The sequence below is a fragment of the Eleutherodactylus coqui genome, chromosome 2 (genome assembly GCF_035609145.1).
Source record: "Eleutherodactylus coqui strain aEleCoq1 chromosome 2, aEleCoq1.hap1, whole genome shotgun sequence".
Taxonomy (NCBI): domain Eukaryota; kingdom Metazoa; phylum Chordata; class Amphibia; order Anura; family Eleutherodactylidae; genus Eleutherodactylus; species Eleutherodactylus coqui.
In genome coordinates, this window is record NC_089838.1 from 273716868 (window position 1) to 273742498 (window position 25631).

At 45.9% G+C, this 25631-nt stretch overlaps 1 protein-coding gene across 2 annotated transcripts; it reads left to right on the forward strand.

The window, feature by feature from the left end:
- The first annotated feature begins 9315 nt into the window (after positions 1-9315).
- Positions 9316-24023, forward strand: MTHFD2 (methylenetetrahydrofolate dehydrogenase (NADP+ dependent) 2, methenyltetrahydrofolate cyclohydrolase). 2 transcript variants are annotated; one of them, XR_010790401.1, is made up of 9 exons: positions 9316-9477; positions 18022-18206; positions 19031-19153; positions 20588-20740; positions 20834-20941; positions 21406-21498; positions 21615-21740; positions 21949-22970; positions 23330-24023. XR_010790401.1 is itself a non-coding variant. In XM_066593013.1 (8 exons), exons 1-8 carry the CDS (start codon positions 9398-9400, stop codon positions 22098-22100), a joined length of 1020 nt encoding a protein of 339 aa, XP_066449110.1. In that variant the 5' UTR covers positions 9316-9397; the 3' UTR covers positions 22101-24023. The 2 variants fall into 2 exon arrangements, 1 of the variants encoding a protein (XP_066449110.1); XM_066593013.1 differs by having other exon boundaries at positions 21949-24023.
- Positions 24024-25631: the final 1608 nt, after the last annotated feature.

Sequence of the window (25631 nt, forward strand, 5' to 3'; positions counted from 1 at the left end):
TAGAGGGAGGGCCACTCTGGACTTATTATTAAATAGCAAACCAGACAAAATCAAGGAGGTGCAGGTTGAGGGGCACTTGGGAAATAGTGACCACAATATAATTTAATTTCCAGCTGTCATTCAATAGGAAGCCTTATCAGGGAGTGACAAAAAAGCTAAAGCAAAATTTGATCAGCTTAGAACTGCTATCAGTAACATTAATTGGGACAGCGTCCTCAAAAATAAAAGTACAGGTGACAAATGGGAGAAGTTTAAAAACATCCTAGATACCTCATGTGAGCAGTTCATACCCTTCAAGAATAAAAGAACTACAAGTAGAAGGAAACCAATGTGGCTCGAAAAGACTGTAAGGGGGGCATTAAGCAAAAAAAAAGAAAGTGTTTAAATTATTAAAATAAGAAGTGCTGAAAACATACAGGGAAAAAAATTATGTAACGAAAAGATGAAAACTGTCAAGGAGGAGGCAGAAAGACTGACTGCCAAAGAGAGCAAAAATAACCCTAAACTATTTTTCAATTATATAAACAGTAAAAGGATTTGCACTGAGAGCACTGGCCCTTTAACAAATAGCAGGAGAAATCATAGATTCGCCTTCTCCTCATCATCTTCTATTAAATAGTTTTTTCTCAGGTGTGTTCACGAAGGAAAAAGAAATGTCACATGAGATACAGGGACATAAAATGAACCCCCGCTAAATATCACCTGCCTTACTCAGGAGGAAGTGCACAGCTGGCTAAAAAAGATTAAAATTGACAAATCGATGGGCCCAGATGGAATACACCCATGGGTTCTAATGGAACTAAGTGCTGTGATAGATAGACCGCTATTTCTTATATTTAGGGACACTATTGAGACAAAGGGTTGTACCACTGGATTGGTATATTGCCAATGTGGTTCCAATATACAAAAAGGGGTCCAAAAGAGAGCCTTGTAACTACAGGCCGGTAAGTCTCACTTCAATAATTGGAAAAATATTTGAGGGGTTTCTGAGAGATGCCATTCTTGAATACCTCAAGGAAAATAATGGTATAACTCCTCATCAGCACGGGTTTACGAGGCGTCGATCATGTCAGACCAATTTGATCAGCTTCTACAACGATGAAGTAAGTTCTAGGCTGGACCTGGGAGAGTCTCTTGATCTCATATATCTGGATTTCTCTACAGCATTTGACACCATGCCACATAATAGGCTGTATATAAAATGAGACAGCTCAGATTGGGTGAAAACGTGTGTAGCTTGGTAAAGAACTGGTTTGGAGATAGAAAGCAGAGGGTGGTAATAAATGGTTCATACTCCAATTGGGCCACGGTCTCTAGTGGAGTGCTGCAGGGTTCAGTATTGGGCCCCATTCTGTTCAATATATTTATCAACGACTTGATAGAGGGACTGCACAGTAAAATATCAATATTTGCAGATGACACAAAATTATACAATATAATCAATGCAACGGAGGACAATGTACAGCTACAAACGGACCTAGATAAGCTGGGGGCTTGGGCAGAAAAATGGCAAATGAGGTTCAATATTAATAAATGTAAGGTTATGCACATGGGCAGGAGAAACGGATGTCACCAATATACACTTAATGGGGTACCGCTAGGGAAAAGTGATATGGAGAAAGACCTAAGGGTACCAGTGGAGTGTAGACTAAACTGGAGCAATCAATACCAGTCAGCTGCTGCAGAGGCAAATAAAGTTTTGGGGTGCATTAAAAGAGGTATAGGGGCGAGGGAAATCAGCGGGAGGCATGCCTGCAGTTACAAGTGCCGGCCACTATATGGAGCTTGACGCGAAGACTTCTGCTCTGACATCTGTGTATTTGGAGCGTACGTCTCTGCGCCGACCTCCTATGTAGCTTGTAACTGCAGGCATGGCTCCCATTGATTTGATTTAAAAAAAGTATAAAAAACTAGAAATTTAAATAAACCCACCTAGAAGGGTCTGCCGCTCAAGACCCTATGCAATTAGCTGTTCGCTGAGCCATTATGTGTATAGAACCGGAAGTTGACATCTCCATGCACAATGCAGCAGCCTGGGTTGGTATTGATGACACAGAGCTGTCAGCTTCTGGCTCTGTACATACTGACAGCGATACGGCAGATCACTGATCGTCGGGGGTCCCGAACATGGTCAGATATTGATGACCTATCCTGAGAATAGTTGGTCAATAATTTGGTATCCAAAAACAAAAATGTAATACAGCTCACTGCCCTTGGTCCAAGCAATGATCCATAGCGTGCGTGTCACAGGTGCGGGGGAGAAATAGAAGGCCAGATCCCAAGAAATTAGCTGTACAGGTGAGCCCCAGCGCTACAAAACAATACATTTTTATTGAAGACTCTTTAACCCCTTAAAGAGCAGGTTGATTTGGTCCCAAAGGACCGTACAATTTTTAGCAATTTTTGCTATCAATTTTTTAATACCTATATTCCATATTTTAATACCCCTTTTCACTGAAATCATTTTTTGCTTTTTTTTATTTCATATGGGATAATTTGTACAAAAAGCAAGAAAAAGGTTTTTTAAATTTATGGGTCATTTTTTAAATTAATATATTTATGGTAAAAAAGTGCAGGAATGGGTTCGTCATATTATTTTGAATGTTTTTTTATATGAAATGTGTATAATCTTGGATGTGTATAATTCACATATCTTTATTTTATTGTTTCATTTTTTTTTTTAACTTAACTTTGTAACTTTTTTTTTTAACATTACATGTAAGACCTCTGGGGGACATTTCACACTTTTCGGGCTTATTCAGACAACCGTATATCGGCCGGGTATTCACATCGGCCGATATACGGAGTCTCTCTCTGCAGGGGGAGGAGGCTGGGAGACCCAGGAGCAGTGCTCTGAGCTCCCACCCCCTCTCCGCCCCTCTGCACTATTTGCAATGAGAGGAGGCGGGACAGGGTCAGGGCCAAGTTTCGGGAATTAGCTCCACCCTCATCCCGCCTCCCATCATTGCAAATATTGCAGAGGGGCGGAGAGGGGGTGGGGAGTTGGCGGAGAGAGGGCGGGAGCTCAGTGCACTGCTCCTGGCTCTTCCAGCCTCCTCCCCCTGCAGGGAGGGACGCCGTATATCGGCTGGCGTGAATACGTGGCCGATATATGGTCATCTGAATAAGCCCTTCCACTGTAACTGGAGCATCCATAGGAGCCCAAGTTACAGGGGAAACCATCCCCTAGTGTGACTTTAGTCACAGTCAGAACTTGTCAGGGGTCTGCTAAGACCTCGCAGCTCTGACATGCGGGGGTCCGATGGTGCTCACATGATCTCACGCACGCTATCATGCACGATCTTCCTGTCGCTTCGCAAAGGCACTTATAGATGCCACACATATGCAATGTAATTGCATATTTACAGCGTTGATTACGCAACCATAGAGACCAGTAGGCTCTCGCATGCTTAATATGCGGAAATATAGAACATGCTGTGTTCTTTTTTGCGCGCGTATTATACGCAATGAACAAGGGCGTAAGTATAGGGGGTGCAGAGGGTGCGGTCGCGCATGGGTCCAAGAGCCCTAGGGGGCCCATAAAGTCTCTCTTCCTCATATTGCAAACCCTATACTATCAATGAAGCTTTATAGTTGGGGACCCAATTCCAGATTTTGCACTGGGGCACCGCAGCTTCAGGTTACACCTCTGGCAATGAATATTCCCAAGTGTGAGTGGATCAATGAAAATCTATGTAGTCTCCATTATTGATACTCAACAGGTTTGAACTACAGAACAGACTTAATGTATGTTTATTTTGCTATTTAAAGTTGTATCGTTAGTGTTTACATTGTAATGTGCATGCGAGGTTTTCCATTGAAAACAATTGGAAGCACTCGCTGATCCTCCGATGCGGCTGAAAGCCACGCAAGAGGATCGCTACTTCACTATAGTACTTTTTGACAGAAAAACACCTCCAATCAATGGGTAAATTGAATGTTGGCGAGTGCGAAACTCAGCCCAATATTGCACTTGGCCGTCTGTAGGGGTTTTCTGGGCCTTAAAGGGATTGTCTGATTTATTAATGGCAGTGGGAAAACTGCAGTGGACTTTTAAAAAAGTGCAATGCTCACTTCCTGCTGCCACGATACTCTCCCCCCACCACGACCACTCACCGCTCTTACAGGCTTGTGGTTACAAGTGCCGCAGTGGTCATGCAAGATGTTTACTCATGTAACCGTTGCAGCCGACAGGAACATCGCTGATGCCATCCTACATGTGACAGGATTACGGGAAGTCACTAGGCCTTCTGGCTGGGTGATGTTACCTTTCAGATGAGTACGGGGGGCCCAAAACTATATAAAATAATTTGGTAAACCATGTGACATCTTCACAACAGGATTCATAAATAGTTGATCAGCGGCGGTTCACCGCTCAGGTTCCTCAATGAGCACCTGATATTGGGCCAGCTGTCAGAGCGAACAGAGCCGGAGCAGACAGCTCTGTCCGCAATGCAGCGACCTGCGTTGGTATTTCAAAAGTAGCTCCAAAGTGCCGCCTGCAATACCAATCCTGGCCACGGCACTATCTGCCTCTGGCTCTGTCCTCCATGACCGCAGACCTGGTGAACAGCTTATCGGAAGGGATTCCAAGTGGAAAACCCCCCGCCGATCAACTATTGATAGCCTCCATCCTGAGGCTAGGTCAGCAGTGGTAAAGTCCCAGAATACAACCCTTTTAACAACGCAGATTTTAAAGATACATGCACTACATTCTGGTGGACACATAGTGCCTCAGGCCAATACTGCATCCATGTACAATTGCAAGAAGAAGTAAGTGAACCCTTTGGAATTACCCGGATTTCTGCACTGATTACTAATAAAATGTGGTCTGATTGTTGTGCAAGTCACAATTATTGATGTAGTCTTATAATGTACATTGAGTGAACAGTCAAAGTGCAGGGGGAAAAAGTAAGTGACTCCTTCTATGTAATCAAAATGATAGCCTCCACATTACTGCAAACATACTGCAGAGCACTTACATGCAGAGACCTGCTATGGTGCTCTTTTGTTGCTATTCACACCCTCCAACTAAATTTTCATTTGATATGCAAAGCGAGCTGGGAATTTCTCTGGGCCGTTCCCAGTAATGCCAAGTGCTCGGGAGTTTCACCGCATTGCTCACTCAGAAGACTGTCATTATGTTATCTGCAGCACCTCCACACTGAGATCCTTGTCATGCACAGTTCGTTTGTAGCCAGTGTATGTGTGGTATGCCCCCTGTTGTGCGGATGCACTGGGCTAGGAATACACAGCACATGCATGAGGTTTTCGTGCCGAGGTAGATGGCGTCATCAAGGTCTTCTGATTGTGGGGCTGTCAATTAGGAGAGAGAGGAAGGGGCTGCACTGCACAAACCAGAGCACTTGGCACTATTGGGAATGCCCTCAGTGCACTTGCCAGCTCATTTGCATATTGGATTAAACTTTTCGGGACTGCAGGGGGAGACATGTCTCCACTTGTGCATAAATGCTCTACAGAACATATGAAGTGTTTGAAGGGCACGATTTTGATGACAAAACTCCATCCTCCCTGCAAATATGTTTTTAGTTCACCAATATTTCTGGGATGCCTTGTGCGCATAGCATCTTGATTTCTTGCAGAGGTACTGGTGCATTATGTCTCCAACGGAAGTATGGGTGGAGACATGGGTTAGCCAGGTTGAGATACAGGGAACGGGCAGGTGACGCCCACAGGTGCAGATTGGCTGATGCACGCCGTAGGAACCCGCTGTCAGCAGTGTCCCATGTCCGCTCGCATCTGCCCTGAAGACCCCGCAGCTGTCTTAGCTCCCATCTCCTCTGCCGATCCCCGCTGCTGTAGATTTCCCCTGCCGATCCCACTGCTCTCAGTGTCTGGCCTCCCATCTCCCCTGCTGCTATCAGTGTGCTATCTGCACTCCTGAATCCGCTGTCAGTGTCTGCGCTAGCTCTGCCATCAGCGGCGGCTGTGCTCCTGGCCCCACTGAGACTCTCCCAGCTCCACTGTCACTCTCGTCCTCCCAGGCGCCTCCCATCTCCGCTCCCGGCCCCTCTGTCACAGTCCCCGACTGTCCCCCGCCAGATTTCTGATGGTGTTCTGCTGCAGCGATGCTGACGATTCACACCTCCGTCCACTGCCGCCGCATTTCCGGCTCACGCCTCCATCCCCTGCCGAGTCTCTGGCGCTGCGTTCTGCGCTGTGTGCTGGGTGTCAGCCGCCGCTGTCTTGTACATGGATGATTTCATGGAGAAGTCAGCTGTGGGGATGCGACAGCAGAGACCAACAGCCAATCGACAGGTAGGGGCGTGACCGGGGCAAAACCGGGGCGTAACCTCCAGCTAAGGCCGGTCAACCCCTAGCTTCCAGTGGAGACATACTGCACCAGTACCTCTTTCAGCTGTGTAGGAAGAAGATGCCAACACTTGGGAGTTACCTGATCAGTCTTGAGTGAGTGGGTCATTCAGTGTGCGCTATACACAATGAACTGAGATGATGTGTGAAATGTGGCTTAGTTAGGGGGCAGTAATTGCGTTCAGTTTCAAACCTGCTCTATGACAGGTGGTCAGAAGTTCTGCTGAGATGCAACTACTTCCTCCAGTGATTCACAGAATGTCTTATCTATGTACGGTAGTCATAAAATTCCTTCAACCTCTCTACAGTTTTGGAGAAACAGAGCTCGTTCCACTTCAGTGCTGGTTCTGTCAGCGCTACTGACATGCTTCTGCTGCCATTTTAGAGTCAGGATTCCTGGCTTGTCCATAGAACCAAAACTACAGCTGTTTGAAGTGGGGTCAGGATTACTGAATTTACTGCTGTCTTTTCAGTGAGGTGGGTGGGGGTGGGGAAGAGAGGGGCAATGAATAAGCAGACAGCAGAGAAGATCTGCGATTTTTTTATTTTTTCCTTCATGTCCAGACGAGGGGAAAGGAAGAGTACTGTTAATACAATCACCCCCATTATCAATCATAGATCATATCTGCCCTCTGATTGTCCCAGAAGAGGATAAGAAGATGAGCACTTGCTCATCCAATCATTCCTCTATGCTGTTTAACCCTGCAGATGCTGCAGTTATTACTGACTGCAGCATCTATACGTTTTTACAGAAAGGTTTTTTTTTCCCTTTACGCAATGCTTTAAATATTGAAGAAAAATATCAAGTATAAAATCATCGTACACAAAATTGGTATCGCGACATCCGTAACCCTCTGTACTATAAAATATTACATTTATCCAGCATTGTAAATTCTGTTAAAAAAACACCTTGAAAATGCCAGAATAGCCGAATGGTGAAGGCACTGCTTCAAAACAAAGGAAGGGTGAAGTCACACGCACGTATATCGGCTCGGTTTTTACGCCGAGCCGATATACGTTGTCCTCGTGTGCAGGGGGGGGGAGGATAGAAGAGCCAAGTGCAGGAACTGAGCTCCCGCCCCCTCTCTACCTCCTCTCCACCCCTCTGCACTATTTGCAATGGGAAGAGGCGGGGCTGAGTTTCGAGAATTAGCCCCGCCCCTGTCCCACCTCTTCCCATTGCAAATAGTGCAGAGGGGCAGAGAGGAGGCAGAGAGGGGGGCGGAGAGGAGGCAGAGAGGGGGGCGGGAGCTCAGTTCCTGCTCCTGGCTCTTCCATCTCTCTGCTCCGTTTTTGGAGAGGAGAAAACTCAAATAAATTGGATCCGTTTTTTGCCCCATTGATTGCAAAGCATATAGAAAGGCCGCTGCTTTCTTCCATTCCATCAGGTTTCCATTTTTTTGGACAGAAAAATAACGCTGCAGCCTGCGCTACATTCCTGTCCAAAAAACGAAAACTGGAACCAAACTGAAGCCTCTGCGGTTCTTTTGAAACACCATTGGAATCAATGAAGAAAAAAACTGATCCGTTTATTTCAGCTGAGAGTTAGAAACCCTGAACTAAAGGCCCGTTCAGACGCAACGATTCTCGCTCAAAATTCGCTCAAAGCCGTCTTTTGAGCGATAACCGTTGCGTCTAAATGCACGGACATTGCGCAGTTTTTGTGCACAATTCATTCCTCACTCAATTCTAGTTTTTTAGAGTTGAGCGATGAACCCTTATCAGCGATGCAGGCGGTTATCACAGTCGGCAGCGCTGATAAGATTCTTGCAGCTCATGTCCCGTGAGCTGTAAGCACGGAGAACAATGCAGCTGTTTGCTTATGCAAAACAGCTGTATTGTTCGTCGAGTGATAGCGGTGATGTCCCGCTCCGCCTGCATAGCTCTTTAGTAGCTATATAGCTACTCTAGACTATGCAAAGATGATCGCTCAAAAGGATCACTCAAACTGTCAGTTGAGCTATCGGTGTAAATGGGATCTAAGCCCTAACGCAGGTGTGAAGGGGACCTTAAATTGCTTTTTCCCCCATTTACATGAAGCCAAACAAATTAGTAAGTTATTCAATACACTTATATGTACCCAAAATCTGTTTCTATACCAAGGAACCCGGCGGACTCTGGAGAGCGCAGCGCTGCTGGTCAGGTGATGCTGAAGTAACCAGCGCCGTCTCTATCAATACAGGCCGCCGGGTACCGGGTGAAGGAAGCGCCGACAGCTGAAGACTTCGGAGGTGAGCGTTGATTGTGGATTTTGAGTCTTTTATGGATGCAAAAATGTTGCGGAATTTCCGCTGCGGACATTCTGCAGTATTTCTGCCGCCCTCGGACAGCTTTGATAAGCCTGCCTGCACACGGGCGGGTTGGATTCCGCATTCTCGTACCTGCGGTTGGTCCGCACAGCGCACCGTCCAACATGTGCAATACAGATTTTTTGTTTAAACTTCTGCTTTTCCTGCGCCATTGCCTAATGACGCGGAATCCTCGACCTTTCCACAATGTCAATTGCGGAAGGGCTGCGGATCGGGCATGGTATCCGCGCAAAAATGGAGCATGCTGCGATTTTTCCTCCAAGAGCAGAAGCCGTAATTGGTTTCCGCTCATGTGCAGGAAGAATCACTTTTCCACAACATGCTATGGGCGGTATTTGCTGCGGAGTCTGGAGGCGGACGCGCAGCCGGCCTAACGCTGCCCAACGGTTATGACCGCCTGACACACCAAAGGGGAAACTATTAAGGCTAAATGAGTTATGTCACTGAGGGGTTAAAAAATACACTTAAGAGAGTTCTGCGCCAAATATAGTTACAAGAGGCGTCCATTCTCAATCTACCATAAATAGTGACTTTTTGGGGCGGTTTCTTCAGTTTTAAGACGCCCGCCTCTCCCCCCTCCGTGCTGGAGGCGACAATGACAGGCTGACGTCATCAGCGGCTCGGCACCGCCCCTAGCGGCAATCGTGGGCGGCGAGCCTTCCGTGACGTCGGCGGCCGTATATTAGTGCGGTGTGGCCGCCGCTCCTTCCCCTTTAGGAGCCGTAGAGTCTGCGGATTGAGATCTCCGTGTCACCATGGCAACCAGCAGCGCCCTGCGGTCCCTCTACTGCGCTGCCAGGATACAAGCCCGTGCCCTGCACTGCACGCCCGCCCGGTAAGTACTGCGGCAGCTATGGGAGGTCAGCGATGGGGCGAGCAGCGACCTTCAGGTGTAGGGCATACCGGCGACCTTCAGGTGTAGTGCATACCGGCGGCCAGTGGGGGGACACCGAGTCATCACTGTATAGACTGCTGGGGGATTGTATAGGACTCATCCGGCTTACTGCGGCGTCCTTTATATATAGCTGCCCGGCCGTATACAGGCTATACTGCTTGTGCAGGTGGTAGTCCCTTGCATGCATACATACATACGTTTGCAGACATATCTATATACATGTACGTATGCATGTATTTATGTATGTGTGTGTACATGTCAGTATGCGGGTACACGTGTGCCGGGCTGCACAGCTGACTGTACGGGACCACCTAGTGGTAGAAGGAGGAAGTGCAGGCGGCTGATGAAATCTCCTCCACTGGTTGCGTTTGGCTGCTACTCCCCGCCCCCTCCTCCTTATATACAGGCTGGTGGGGGTGGGGAAGACTAGGCTGTATTCTATAGGGGACATTGTACTTTATCACATACTGACCACATCCTGAATGCTTCACCACCCTGATGCAAGACTAACGTCATATAGATACTGAGCAATACCGGCATGTACGGGGCGAACGGCTAATTATCTGTCTGATCATCTTCTATCAAATAAAGGAATATGTTCCTCGCAACACACTTTTTAAAATTAGTATGTGCCTGGGGTACAAAGCGCCCCCCTTCAGCTATACAATAAATACATATTTTCAGTTTTACTGTTAAATTATACTTCAATTAAAATGAACAGTTACAATATGGCGGCTTCACATCCGCGTTGGGACCGCCGGCCGCATGTTTTGCCGCGGATCCGGCATAAAATACTGGAAGGTACAGCGATGCATGCAGCACCTTTTCTACCAGCTAAACGCAGCTCAGCGGAAAGCGAATGGACCTCATTATAGTCAATGGGGTCCGCTCGGTTCTGTCTTAGAAAGAGCTGTTTGGCTGTGGGGATTCCTCTTTCCGGCTCCCCAAACAGTGGAATCCCCAGCACAGATGTGAAGGCACCCTTAAAGCGCTGCTCTTCTTTTGTTGCAAAAATATTTAAAGGGGTTTTCCATGGAAAATACTATTGATGACCGATCATCAGGATAGATCCCCAATAGTTAATCGTCTGGGGTCTGTCGCTCAGGACCCCGACCGATCAGCTGAGCGGGCGCATGCTGTCAGCATCGCAAATACATATGGGTCAGAGCAGAAGTCTCTGCGCTGCCCTCCGTGTAGTGGCCGGAGCTTGTAACTGCAGGCTGGGGTCTCGTTGAAATCAATGGGTTCTGTTCATTGTGTATTAAGCGCACAAGAATTGTGCAACCATAAGGCCCAATGTCCACGGGCGGATTTGTTTTGCGGGTCACCCGCGTGGAAGATCTACAATTCAAGCCACCCATATGGAAGCATGGGCGCCTGCAGCTGAATTAAAGCAAGTCGCAGCATGCTCCATTTCAGTGCGGTTCCCACACGGACGGCTTCATTGAAGTCAATGGAAGCCGGCCGATCCATGGCCCATCTGCAATTGCTCTGCGGGAAAGCAGGAGTTTAAAAAGAAAAAACAAACAAACGGTACTGCGCATGGGCGCCAGCAGGGGCTTCTGTACACATCCGCAGTACAGAAAAAAGAAGACCCGGACAGGTACATGCAGTCGCTGGCTCCGGGCAGGGTCGGATTCTGCTTCGGGCTCCGATCCACCAGTGGACATGAGCCTAAAGCCCCATTTACGCGCAACAATTATCGCTCAAAATTCGCCCAAAAGCCATCGTTTGATCAATAATTGTTGTGTGTAAATGTTCCAATCTTTTAATCTTCAGCTAAACGATGATTTTTAGGTGAGCATAAAATCCATTGTTCGACTGGAGAGCTGATAGCAGGGACGCTGTGATTCTCCATGGGAGTGCTGCTAACATTGTATTTGGCTTGCAGCCTGTGGCAGAACAAAGGAACTGTATGCAGAGAACAGACCACCTGCTGTTCTCTGCATACAGCTCTGGAGGCTAATTTACATGCAAATGAAGGTAATAAGCTGCTAATGGGCATTCGTGCCTATTAGCAGCTTATGCAAAATGATTGCTCAAACTGTCAATCATCTTATATTTTGCGTGTAAATGGGCCTTAAGGCTGATGTGGCCCTTGGTAAAAAATGAGTTTGACACCCCTGCCATAGAAGCTATAAGAGAACTAAGCTTACTGCATGCAGTACCAGAGTCAAGCTTATTGCATAGATGGGAGACCAGAACCAGGCTTATATTTGTCAAAATGAAAATATATCCACTATCTGTCCTGTATGTAGGGGGGGGGGATACATGGAAAACGGCATATAGCGCAGATGTAGTCGCGTCCTCTAATTTTGTAGTATACCTCGGTACATGGTGCAAATGTAGCCTAAATTACAGGTTTCAAAAATACGTATATACATGGGGTGCGGCCACACAAGTCAGCTCTCCTAAAAAAAAAAAGTGACTGCCAAGTGAGTGACTTCTGGCTCGGTGCCCTGTCGGTGGCCACGTGGGCACATGATGACTATCGCCCAAATCTGCTGTTTCCAGCAATTATTCGGGCAATCACCCCATGTAAAGTTTAGTTGGAGGGTGGTTTGCAGCTGCCCAAACCATTGTGTGCAGAGCTCTATGTAGAGCAGGTAGTCCTATGTGTGCCCCTCCAACAGGGGGCAGGACCAACTCCTGGCTCCATGGCCCACCAGGGAGTCAACTGAGCTGATCCTTTATTATTTCTCTTGCAAATCTTTAAATGTGCTTTTAAAGCTTTTCATAGATTTTCTAGTGTTTGTAGACTCCCTATCCATTCATGGTAGCCGGTCCGTCTAGAACCGCTGTACTACATGTATGTTTTTCATCTTGTTTAGTGCTTTTTATACGGCAGTGTTTGTCTATACATTGGAAAAGTTTGTCAAATCCGCTAATTTCAATAGGATTAGCCAACTATCTGATGTGTGGGGGATCTTCTGACTCCCAACAGAGAAGGTCAAAAGAAAGAATCTCCTACTGAAGCCTTTGTTCACAGGGAAGATAAGATGTAGCCGAGGTAATTGGCAGCAACTTATTCCCCACTCAGACGACATGTTCTCCGCTCTGCCGAGCATGCATGTGCATAGGCAGGCATAGCTGTTGGCCGTATACATGGGCGCCGGCATCTATTGTAAATGTGGACAACTTATCTGTCTACTGATACGGCAAACTTCTTGATGAAAGCCGCCATAGATTGAAAGACTAAAGGCCCATTCAGACCCAACGATTCTCGCTCAAAAATCGCTTAAAGCCATCTTTTGAGCGAGAATCGTTGGGTCTAGCTGCATGGACATTGTGCAGTTTTTGTTAACGAGTCATTCATCGCTGTCTTTCAGCATGCTGAAAGAGAATGATGAGCCTTATCAGTGCTGCGGTCTCAGCGAGATACCGCTGATAATATTGTTTCAGCTGGTATCCCGCTCGGAAAACACATGCATCATCTGAATAATCACTAGAACCGGATTTGGATCCGCAATACAGAAAATGACAGGTACGTGCGGGCACAGGACCGGATTCCGCTTCGGCCTCCCGCATGTGGAATCTGACCCATGCGTGTGAGAACAGCTTGAGGAAGAGACAGATAAGACCAGTGAATTGTACAAATATATAGAATATCCGTGTATAAACTGCTTAGTCGTATGGCATCGGTGCTGTGTGCAATAAACGAGCCGCCTTTATAAGAGAACAGTGTGATCAGATTGCTGGGTTTAGCTAGAATGCTCCGTGCCTGTCAGCTGCCCTGTGCTCCGTGCCTGTCAGCTGCTGCTGCGGCCTGTTTGTATAGAGCCGGAGCTGCTGTGGGCTTCCCAGCACCCGAGGTGACATCTGTTTCATGGCGCCTACAAGCCGTAGATTTCTGTGTTCCGTTGACTTCTATGTGATGGTACAGATCCCTCTGTGGGTTCGGTTAATAATCCTGCCTGCTGGCATCTTGAATGATCACACCGCAGACCTGTCCGTTAGATGAGGCCAATATATAGGCCTCGCTCCCTATGCGCCAATTTAACCCTTCTTGAAGAATCTCTGTCATGAAAATGGCGGGTCAGGTGGTTGCGATCCTGGACTAGAACTGTGGACACACATTAAGGGTCTACGCTGCGGATATCCCTCCGCAGATCATGTGTGGAAAATACAGTATTGCGGTATAGGATGAGATTCCAAGACGGTCGTTTATTTTAAACGTCCCCTTTACTCGTCCCCTCACACGTGGGCTTGCCTCGTCCCTTACACTTCCTCACACCGCTTATTTACGTGATTTCGGACTTTGAGGTGTATCTTGGGATTTAGTTTATTCAAGGCCCAGAGCCCATTTACATATAACGATTGTCGGTCAAAATTCGCTTCAGCGAAAGTGCACATAATCGTTGCGTCTAAACGCGAGCCACCATGCGCTTTTTGTTTGTCGAGCAGTTTCAGTCTACATAAAAATCATCGCCGATTCAATCATTTCTCGTTAACTTTAAACAATCCTGCTCTGGACGGGCTCACGCGAGCGGAATTGAATTGTGGATTCCATGATCGGCGTTCGCACTGACTTCCCGCAGTAAAACGCAGGCCTTGTAAGGCATGGATTTTCGTGTTTTTTTTTCATTTAATACTAAGGGCCCGGCCTTAGTGTTTCACGTAGAATATGAAGCCCTAAACAAGAAGTGAACGCTTCTCAATGATCATCTACCTGTCTAAACATTCTGTATGAGCGCGAACTGCGAACGAATTAGCGGTGACATGACTTGTTCAAACGAGGATCGTCTGGTGTAAGAAAGGCATAAGCTATATTTCCCTCCAATTTGGGGTCTGTTATGACAAAAAGGTGGGTAATTATTGATGGCTTACTTTTTTCTAGTCACTAAGGCCAGATTCACACAAGCGTATGTGCATTTGCGCACGTATGAGCGCAGCATCTTGCGGCGCGAACGTTGTTTTGTTTTGGTTTTTTTTGCACATGTATCTGTGTAATTAATTTTACTGTAACGCGCATTTATATGAACAAAAACTATGCAGCAGCCATAATTAGTCAAATGTGGTTTTTTTCCTTGTGCAATTCCGCAGTGTTTTACGCGTTTTCTAGTGTATTTTGCGTGCATTTTTACACCCCTTCTGACTTCTATGGGGACTTTTCTTGCGCAAAAAATAGAGCATATTCTGTTTAATTTTTTTTTTTGCGTGACCGAAATGTGCAGAAAAAAATATGCGCATGTGAATGAAGCCATTGAAATGAATGTCTTCTATTGACTGCGTATTGCGTGCGCAGATACGGTCGTGTGAATCCGGACAGAGCAGACCCACCACGTAGGTACGGAAGGCAGACATGGCCCAATATTCCAGCTCCGGTCATGAGCAGCATATGAGACATCTATGTACGGTCACCTCTAGGTTCTCTTTTGGCACCTACATCAGCCTTATTCGTATTTAGGCCTCAATGCCCCCTTCTACAGAACAATGTCCCCTCACGCCCTTTAGTCTGCAGCCATGTTGGAATCTGCAGTAATAGCATTATGGGATTTGCATATAACTTGTCTCCTCCTAAGGAGCCTTGACACTCGCTGAGCTGATGATCCCATTGCAGTGGTTAGACGGGTTCCAGTTTTTACCTGGAGGTGAGAAGGAACTGCTGTGGATCCTGTTCCCAAGATGGAGAAAAGATTAGGAAATGTGGCAAGTTTAACCCTTGTGTGGACTACAATGAACAAGACCGGGGTCAAATAAACCCCATGGCACCAAATGAGGGTCTTGGGCATCACAAAGTGGTTTTTCGGACACACAGCAGACATGACTGATATATCCCCAATCCATCTTCATGGTTCTGGTTTCTCAGCTGTTACTGTAGGAATATTCCACCTCAGCAGTTATTTAGGAACACCCTGTGAATGTCTCCCCCTCCGTCACTACAACGGCTTCTCTTGTAGGCACCACGTCTGGCTTCATGTTTGCACTCTGCCAGCGCAGTCATTAGGAGACGGTTGACCATGGAGATCATATAATGCTCCTTTCTTGTAGAGTTCTCTCTCCAGTCCATATGATAGTATGTGAGAAGAGCATAAAACTATATATTTGGGCCTCTAACAGCTGTAACCCTATCGGTTCCTTCTAAATTTAGTTTGACAACAGGCTGATGCCCAGAAAGGACTGGTGGCGGTGACACTCGGTAACTGAATCTTAATAGAACGTATAAATGGTCATTAATCTACAGCGTAAACCTACGGCAAAAAGTTAGATTTAAAGAGAAACTTGCCTGTACTAGACGTCCTCCAATCTTCTTTCTGGGAATCTGTATTACAGCCGCTAAAATCGGTATAGATAACAAATACTAAAATGTAGCTGCAAGGTTGGTCCTGGCCCTATATAGTTAGTTTGGATTACAGGAACCGCAGTCAGGCTGGGACTTGTAGTCGTAATATTGGTGCTAAGATACCGCCACATTACTGCTGTCTGCGGCTTTATAGCTGCTAGTGTCGCCCAGCTTTCCCAAACTCCCTCCATCAAGATCATTACAGCCCTCTAGCTGAGCCTTGTGAACCGCTTATCAAAGGTACGACGGGCAGTATTTTTGGTCACTTGGCTTTCCCAGCAACTGATATAATAAATCAGATACTACTTTAATAGCTCGTCGGAAGGAACAGTTCAAGGACTTAATTGGCATTTTATTTTTGCGGACTCCTGACTTGGGCTGCTACTACATGCAGAGTCTCTGCTGCAAAAAGCAAGTGAAGACAGGCTGATTATGTGGTCAGCACCTAGACTCATCGGTTCAATCACCATAAGTCCAGGTGCCGACCGCAATCAGCAGAGTTCCTCCTGTGTGTTGTAGCAGATAAGCATAGTGTTTAATAGCACCCCAAGGCCTTATTCACACAGGCTTATTTGCACACACAAAATCGCATGCACAGTAAGCAGATAAATGGAATTAATTTGATTTCAATAGGTCCGTTCACATGCATGTATTTTTCCTGCATTTGCGTAAAATAAAGTAGCATGCCCTGTTTTTCTGAGCCTTTGTGCACCTATATTCCCCATAGAAGTCACGGGGGATGCACAAATTACACTAGATGTGTGAAAAATTGCATAATTGTACAGGAAGAAGACATCTGGAACTCATTAGGCTAATTGGCCATTTCAATCGATGCACGCGGATGAACATGTGGGTGCAAAAACTAATGTAAGATAAGCCGATGCGCTCAGAAAAATGCATAGTTCATTCCGCAAATACGTATATGCTTGAGTGAAGAGAGCCTTGGGGACCTTTCACATGGGACGGAATATTCAGCAACAGCGTTACAGAATATGCCCTCCTGTGGGATATTCAGCACCGAAATCGGCAAGTAGACACGCAGGTATTGGAGCCAGACACCATAGCTGTGGATTAAGCTGCGTCTTTTTAGTGCATATTGCAGAAATATTCCACTTGTGTGAAAGCCGCCGCAGAGACCAATATTTCTGCAAAACTCACGTAAAGATGCGGCTTAATCTGCAGCATATATATCCTCCATAACCCGCAGTTATACATGTGAATTTTGGTGCAGAATTGTGTCTTTAGGCTACTTGCTGTGCGTCCTGCGGCCAAATGCCAGCCATGTGAAAGGGCGATAGACTTATTTTTTTTATTAGCTAATTGTTTAAATGACTATTGCCGAATTAATTTATCACAATGAATCCCTTTAACTACAGAAGTGATTAGTAAGGGCCATTTACACACGGAGATTATGGCGCACGATTCGGTCAAAAGAACAAATCTGAGCGATAATAGTCGCGTCTAAACGCACAGCCATCGCGCACTATTCGCTTACAGTTTGTTCGCTCACTTTTAATGAGCATGAAAATCCTCGCTGTGAGTATAAACACTGTGCTTCACATAGAATGTGCAGCGCCAAGCGAGAGGTCAGCGGTGATCCGCCTGTCTAAACACTCTGCACGAGCGCTAACTAGTGGTGATGTCACCCTCTTGTGCAGTCGTTTAGATGACTCTTGTCCTATCTAAATGGGACTGAAAGGTAGCAGCCCTGATAACATGGGGGATGGTTTTTAACGAGCTTCAGGTTGCTGAATAGCTCCTTAGGACCTTTTTGCATTTTATTAACCAGTTGAATGGACTTCATCTGCAATTGCAAAGGGCCGCATCCTGTAATTCAGCTTCTGCAAATGGAGAGCAGCTATTAAAGGCTGAAACTGAACTGATCCTTTGAATGTTTGTATCGCCTGTTATCTTTGGTGATAAGGAGAGACCACAGATGTGTAGTAAGAATGTTGGGTTCTCCTTTTGTGCTTCCTACAACCAGCATTTCACTTTGACCCTCTTCTTTGAAGTTACTCACTACTTTTAAGTTTTCTGGCCTCTGGTGCAGGGTGACCCCTATTAGTACTAGCCGTTAGCCCCCGGACTACTGCAGCTACCATTCCACATTAGTGCCATTCATAGTTTTGTCTCGTAGAACTATAAACTACTCTAGGATCTAATTCAGCAGTTTGACTTTATTTTCTTCTTTTCTTTTCTAGAAATGATGCTGTTGTCATATCGGGAAGGAAGCTTGCAAGACAAATCCGCCAGGAAGCCCGGCAGGAGGTGGAGCAGTGGGTGGCCTCTGGCAATAAAAGGCCACATCTCAGTGTGGTCCTGGTTGGAGATAACCCCGCCAGTCATTCATACGTGCTCAACAAGACAAGAGCTGCCGCTGATGTTGGTAGGTATGACGCACTAGCAGGGGTTTCTGTGGTCTTCTCAAAGATGATGCCCAAAATGCATAGTATATGATTGTAAATCAAATCTGACTGGGTACAGGAGTGCTCTGTTGGAGAGGTTTCATTGTGTTGTAGGCAGGGTTGGTCTACTTTACACAACCCCTTCTTATACTGCCGCTAGAACATTATTGGGGAAGGTTTAAACTGCTAGAAGTCAGTTTGACCAGCTGTTGGTTATGGGAAATTGTAGTCTTACTGCTAGTTTTCCCTTTAGTTATGCCACGTTCTGCACATTAGTTTTGCTTGGACATGGTCTTGGGTGCCGAGACCTCCACCAACTTGAGCTGCAGGCTACGCCCCTTTGGCTATGATCAGTTATTTGCCAACTTTGGTTGGAGAGCAGTCTACAGGCATACAGAAAATTTGTAGCCACAACTTACCCGTGCCTCTTCCAGAAGAGCAAAAAAGCTGGTCAAAGCCTAAAGGGCACAGCATGCTACTGATCACTTCTATCCTTTGTTCCAGTGATTGGTGGGGTTTCAGGTTCTGAGACCTCCCCTGTTATCAGGAGTTCTGACAGGTCACAATGATATGTCAGATGTGTAGTGAAACAAGTTACCTTTTAAGAAGTACATTAGGAACCTTGGAATCTGTATGGCCACATTGACTTGTCAAATGAGTTTTATGGGGCCAGACTTGCAGTGGGGATGTGGTTATGAAAGGCTTTACTTGCTGCTCTGGTTACGAGGACAAATCTGTTTTTAGAGTTGCATTGTAATATTCTAGATACTTTTGACTTAAAATTTCCATTGTCTATAACCTTTAGGAATCAGCAGTGAAACCATTCTCAAGCCCTCATCCATCTCGCAGGACGAACTTCTGGATTTGATCGGCAAGCTGAACAATGATTGCAATGTGGCCGGTCTGCTGGTACAGCTTCCTCTGCCAGGTAAAGGCGGCATTCACAAAGGGCTGGGTTATGGTCCTCCTGCAATAATGGGAAGCTACCTTCTACAGCCGCACTAGTCAGTACTGACGTCAGGGACTTTAGTAGGTCAAGATAGATTGTTCTTGGCTATAATGAATGTAATTAGTCTGACAGTTTACACATGGCAATTATCACGGTAGTACAACATTCTGTGGAGTAGGACGTTCAGGTCTCCTTCTCTAGATGTAACTGATCTGTAGTTAAGATTTGACCACAAAATCATTCTTAAATCTGTGGGAAACTAGTCTGATGAGTTGGTTTCTGCACATGGGTCAGTACAGGTATGATGTATTCTTTCTAAAAATAAAAAACATGGAAAAACTTTGTCCAGTGCAGAAAATGCATTAGAAGGCCACCATAGAGCCAGGTTGTAAAAACGCACTGCTTACGCATTTTTGACTGTTATCTGCTTGCTACTGGTTTTCAACCCTGTTTGGTAGTGAATAGAGATGAGCGAACCTACTCATTTCGAGTAATTACTCTATCGAGCACCACGATTTTCGAGTACTTCCGTACTCGGGTGAAAAAATTCGGGCGGCGGGGGGAGGCGTGGCGGAGCGGGGGGGGAAGCAGCGGGGAACAGGGGGGAGCCATCTCTCTCTCCCTCCCCCCCCCCCCCCCCCCCCTCGCTGCAACCCCCCACTCACCTACGGCGCCCCCCGAGTCTTTTCGCCCGAGTATGGAAGTACTCGAAAATCGCGGCGCTCGGGCGAAAAAGGGGCGTGGCCGAGTACGATTGCTCATCTCTAGTAGTGAATTTTAATGCATTTTCAGATTTATTTTTTTTTTCCTTCCTGGTTCTAGATAGTTTCTCACTGCCCATTATTTACACTGTTGAGCGAAGCCCTGGGTTATCCTGATAAGGCTTCGTTCACATCTGCGTTTTGCCTTCCAGTCATAATTCTGTATTTCTATTCCGTTTTCTAAGCAGAGAAACTGAATTAAAATGGAAATAAAATAATCCGTTTTTTTTTTTCAGTGGGTCTTCAAAAAAAAAAAAAAAGAGAGCAAATCGAAAGCTTTCCACTTGCTTAGCAGTTCGTTAGGTTTGTTTTAGCTAAGCAAATACTGCAGATTGCTTGGTTGGCATTGGCGTGTAGCTGTGCCGGCCCGGTGGGGAGTGTCGTGGCCTAGCAGATTAGTTTGCTTTTGGAAACTAGTTAGTCATATTCGATTAGCTTTTAGAGGGCAACACTCTGCACACGCTTCCTAGTAGCCTGGACCCACACAGATATTGTATCTGCATAGGGAAAATACTGTATAGGCTTTTGAATTTCTATTTACATGTATCTGTTAACTCTTATGCCGTAGAATGTTGTATTTGTACTTATTTACGTATATTGCTTGACCACCATTGTCCAAAACTGCTATATAAGAAAACCATTATTTTTCTAGAACATCTCGATGAGCGAGAAGTGTGCAACGCAGTCATCCCAGAAAAAGATGTGGATGGCTTCCATGTAGTGAATGTTGGAAGAATGTGCCTTGACCAGTACTCCATGTTACCAGCCACTCCCTGGGGTGTATGGGAGATCATCAAGAGAACAGGCAAGTTCACCAACAAACACGTTTGGATTTCTACGGGGATCATAGAACTTGTCCATGTTTGACTGGTCCTTTTTTTTCCCCCCACCTGTACAGGAATCCCCACTCTCGGCAAAAATGTTGTGGTAGCTGGAAGATCTAAGAATGTAGGAATGCCCATTGCTATGCTGCTACATACAGATGGCAAACACGAGCGCCCTGGAGGTGAGTGCTTGCTCATAAATGTTGGTTGGTCTATGTGTAACCTGTTCACATTTAGTTTGGGGCACTCCATCTAGGGATGCCATCAAGCTTTCCGTTTTAAAGTCTCCAAAACGGCATACTTGGATGGGACGCTCTGTGATTTATGACCTTGACTGAACTGGAGACCAAATAGGTTTCTGTTTAGTTTCTAGTACCTTGTGCCAAAAAGATTAGCCTTGTAGTTCTATTATTTCTGGCGCAGAAACCTGGGAACAAATCGTAACCTGCCAAAACACAGACATGCTGATTTCCGTTTCAGCAGATTTTATTAATGATGGATGTTACTTCCATCCAGGTGTGCCGTTTTTAGGGATTTTAGGTAGAAACCCTGATTGAACACAAGATGTGAAAAGGGCTTAAGACAAAATAGTGTGGTGCAAATTATTAGAATCCATTTGACAGGGCATAAAATGGGTGTTTTGCAGGTGATGCCACTGTTACAATCTCTCACCGGTACACTCCCAAGGAACAGCTAAAGATGCACACGAAGATTGCGGATATTGTAGTCGCAGCGGCAGGTGAGTGCGCCCCCAACCTGCTGCCCATAGTGCTTACTGTACTGCCCAGTATCAGTAAGTAATCGGACATGTTTAGGAGTACGATAAATTACAGCTTTCCTCCTTTCGCCATCTAGGAATCCCCAATCTCATTACAGCTGACATGATTAAGGAAGGTGCTGCTGTCATCGATGTTGGAATCAACAGAGTCCAGGACCCAGTCACCGGAAAAGCAAAACTTGTGGGAGATGTGGATTTTGAAGGCAAGTTCAAGATTATAGTATAGTCCGATGCAGCATGGGAACTTCTTGACATAGGTTGGACTACTGATTGACCTATGGAAATGACAACGTATGTCAAGAAGCTCTTCTGACTTGTATGCCGGCTATACATCACATGATGTGAACTGTACCGATCATACATTACTCTTTACCACGAGTTTGCGTTAATTGTAGCCATTTCTCTACTTAGGAGTGAAAAAGAAGGCAAGTTACATCACGCCCGTCCCTGGAGGAGTTGGCCCCATGACTGTTGCTATGCTGATGAAGAACACAATAATTGCTGCAAAGAAAATGATGAAACCTCCAGAACAGCTACAAGCCATTCAAGCTGTCGCCATGTAACACACTCTGTCCAAGAACTGTTTTAACATTCCAAACCCACACCCATGAACAGGCCGACGATGAAATGCAATATTTGTATTTATTACCGAGAAGGCAGTTATTTATTGAAAGCAAGAAGAATAGAGGCTCCTGGGGGCCCGTTCCTCTGCAGTAAATGCATACTTCTCACGTGTACTGTTACAGGTGGCTGCTACTAGTTACTGTTACAAGTGCATGCCAACGCCAAAGGTATATAGACCGTTTTGCATCTAGGATGTTAGAAGGTAGGGTCTGACATTGAGATCTCTCCAATGCTGGAAAACACACCGCCCTCCACTTCTGACTGACTGGTCTCACTCCGATCAGTGATGAGTTGGGTGTCTATGGAGGACACTTTTTTTTTCAAGTAATGAAAGGGATTTTGACTTTAGTTTTTTTTTTTTTTTAATCGCTCTTGATAAATCATCACTACTAGGATGCTATTACACAGTGTTCCCCCTTGCATAATGCATGTAGAGCTCTGCTGATTGTGGCTGGCATCTGTACTCGTCAGTTAAAGACAGCATGCATAAAGGTGCCGGCTGCAATCAGAGCAGCTCTGCCTGCGTTTAGAAATGCTGCGGTGAACTAGCACCCTTATCTTTTAATATTAAGTGAATGGGTTTTCTTACCAGGTGCTGCTGTTGACTTTTTTAAAGCAGTGGATGGCTGCATGTCCATTTTGGGTACACCATCCATATAAGAGTAAGGTCTCATGTAGAAGCTGCCACATCCTAAACCTTTAAGGCTGTGTTTCCACATGCTTGTTGGGTGCTCTTGTGGCATTTTTATATGGTGGTTTTTGATGTACATGATTGCTCATCAAAAACACTGCAACTTCTACAGGTGAAGGCCGCCTGCAGACGAGCGGGTCGGATCCGGCAGCGAGAATTCTCGCCGCGGGACCTGACCCGAGAGCCTGCAGGGACTAGCGCGTACTCACCCGCGCCTGGCGGCCCCGGCTCTTTCATGTGCCGGCTGCGGCGCAGCCGGTGCATGCGCAGACCGGAGCCGGCGGCCGGGTGAGTGCGAGCCCCGCACAAAAATAGGACATGCCGCGGTTTGTCTGCCGCGCGAGATTTCGCGCGGCCAAACCGCGGCCGTCTGCATAGGAGTGCGTATTGTAATGCACTCCTATGCAAACTTTCAGTGGCGGAAATCCCGCGGGAAATACCGCCGCGGGATTTCCGCCCGTGTGCAGGCGGCCGAAGCCTATAATTTCATTGCACTTCACCTCTAGAAGTCAATCAGCTGAAAACTGCATTTCGGAATTGCGCAATTTCGTGGTAAAATGCACCCAGTTTTCAGCAGCATTTTTCATGAGCAGTGAACGTGCATACCTAAAACCGCCATAAGAAAGCTATAAAAGCACCCCATGGAAACGGCCTATGTCAACGTGGCTTGCAAATGAATTAAGTAAGGGTTAACAGACTTGGAAACTGCAGTTACCATGTTCCTTACCACTTGATTGATTTGCATACTAGGCTGACTCGCAGGGGCTCTTGCCTATATTGCACATGTGCAGCAGCTGCTATGTGATGCCGTACCCTCTGCCCAAGTAATCCGGTGATCAGATTTGGCTAGAGTGGTTGATTAGCATGCCTAGAATCTCAGTATATGTATACCCAGATTACGGCTGTACACTATTGTCAGCTGTCGGGTTTAAATCCATCGTGCATCTTTTTACAGGTTTTTGTGGAATGAGTGCAGTTGTGAATGGAGAGTGTTAAGCCAATCAGCAGTTGATACACGAGTGTCATGGAGAGCAAATGAAAGAATGTAACACAGATCTAGCTGGGAATTGCAATTTGTGTTATGCGGAAGATGTACCTGCTACTTAATTTTACCACCATGTGAGTGAAATGTAGGTGCTATTGTGACATGAATTAAAGCGAATTCCCATTCTTCTGGTCTCTGTTCCAATGAGCTTCAAGAACTTTTATTGGGTTATCAACAAAATACAGAAAGGCTAAAGTGCATAATCAGGGGGTATAAAAAAAGATGTATGGGGGTTGGCTGGGGAGAATAAAGGGAACCTATTAAGGCTGGCTGTCCATGGGCGAGGTGTCACTGCGAGATCTGCGGCGATGAATTGCATGTGAAGCTTGCATGACACTGTTTCCATAGGATAACTATAGAAAGCGCAGCCTACTGGACACAAGTGGAAAATCGTAACGATTTTTCTGCTCGATGATTAAAATTCTCCACGGTGCGCCTATCATTAATTTAGGCTCATTGCGGAGACCTTTTAGTACTCCTCCCCTACTGCGGAATATCGCTAGCGATAGGTCGCCTGTCCACGGCTGCAACAGAATAAAGAAGAAAGATAGGGGTGACCACAAATGGGCTCCTCTCCATAGGATACATTGTGTCAAAGTAGATAGTTTGAATTTCTTTTCTGCTAAACCTACAGATTTAGTACTGGTGGTTTTTGGTGATCATATCCATTATGGCAAATTGTCACTGCTTTTAAAAGGGCCACAGAAAAAAAGGAAAATTCACAAGTCTCCATATAAGTACTAATACAAGATATAAGGGCAGGTACTGATGAACACCCGCTCACATGCCCACCATGCACTGGGGGGAGCAGCTACTCTACTACACTGATCAAATTAACTGGAGCGAGGCTGGGTATATCAGCTAGTACCTTCATATAGAATACAGCAATGGGAAATACATTACTATGCTGCAGACTTGCTCTGCCCCCTTCTGCAGGTAAGGAAATATCATATGCTTTTCTTATGGACCATCTACATCTAAGGCTTTATTTACATGGCCGCGTATATGTGGCTATGTAGCCATGTTTCACACCCAGCCGATACATGCGACCATCTGAGGCATTGGTTTTCAATGCATTCGTTCACATGGGCGAATTTGCGGTGCATAAAAACGTCACACCATAAAAAATAGAACATACGTGACCGAAATCCACGCCTGCTATTATACGCTGGGTAAAATAGTTCTGGTTTTATCTTTCGACCAATACATGCTGGTGGCTCCCATAGACTCCTATGGGAGCTGGGGGAAAAAAAGGGAGGGGGAGGCAGTTTAGCAGCGTCCAATGTTACAGAAAGCTTACAGGTGCCTCTATTTAGGCATTTGAAGTCATTTTGAGGATTTATACCGGGCGAGGGATCTCTGGGCTGTGGTGTTTTTTTGTTTTTTTTGTTTGTTTTTCCGCTACTCTCTTACACCCAGCCATGTGAAGAGATGAGCAAACACTAATTAACTCCGGACTTGATCGCGGAAAATCATCCATGCATGTGAATTCAAGGCGCAGATGAGCGAATGTAAAAATGCATACCCTCATTTGAAGGAGCCCTAAGTTGCATTACAGGAAAAGATTAGCTCATCTTCCTCCATTAGTTCCTTTTTCCTATAACCCATAGAGCTGTTGCAGTCATGGAGTTTGTGAGTGTCCCCCACCCACCCATTAGAACAGATGCACAATTTCTATCAGGCTCAGTAGGTGCAATTTTTAAATTGAAACATGCCATCTTCATGTATGTGAAA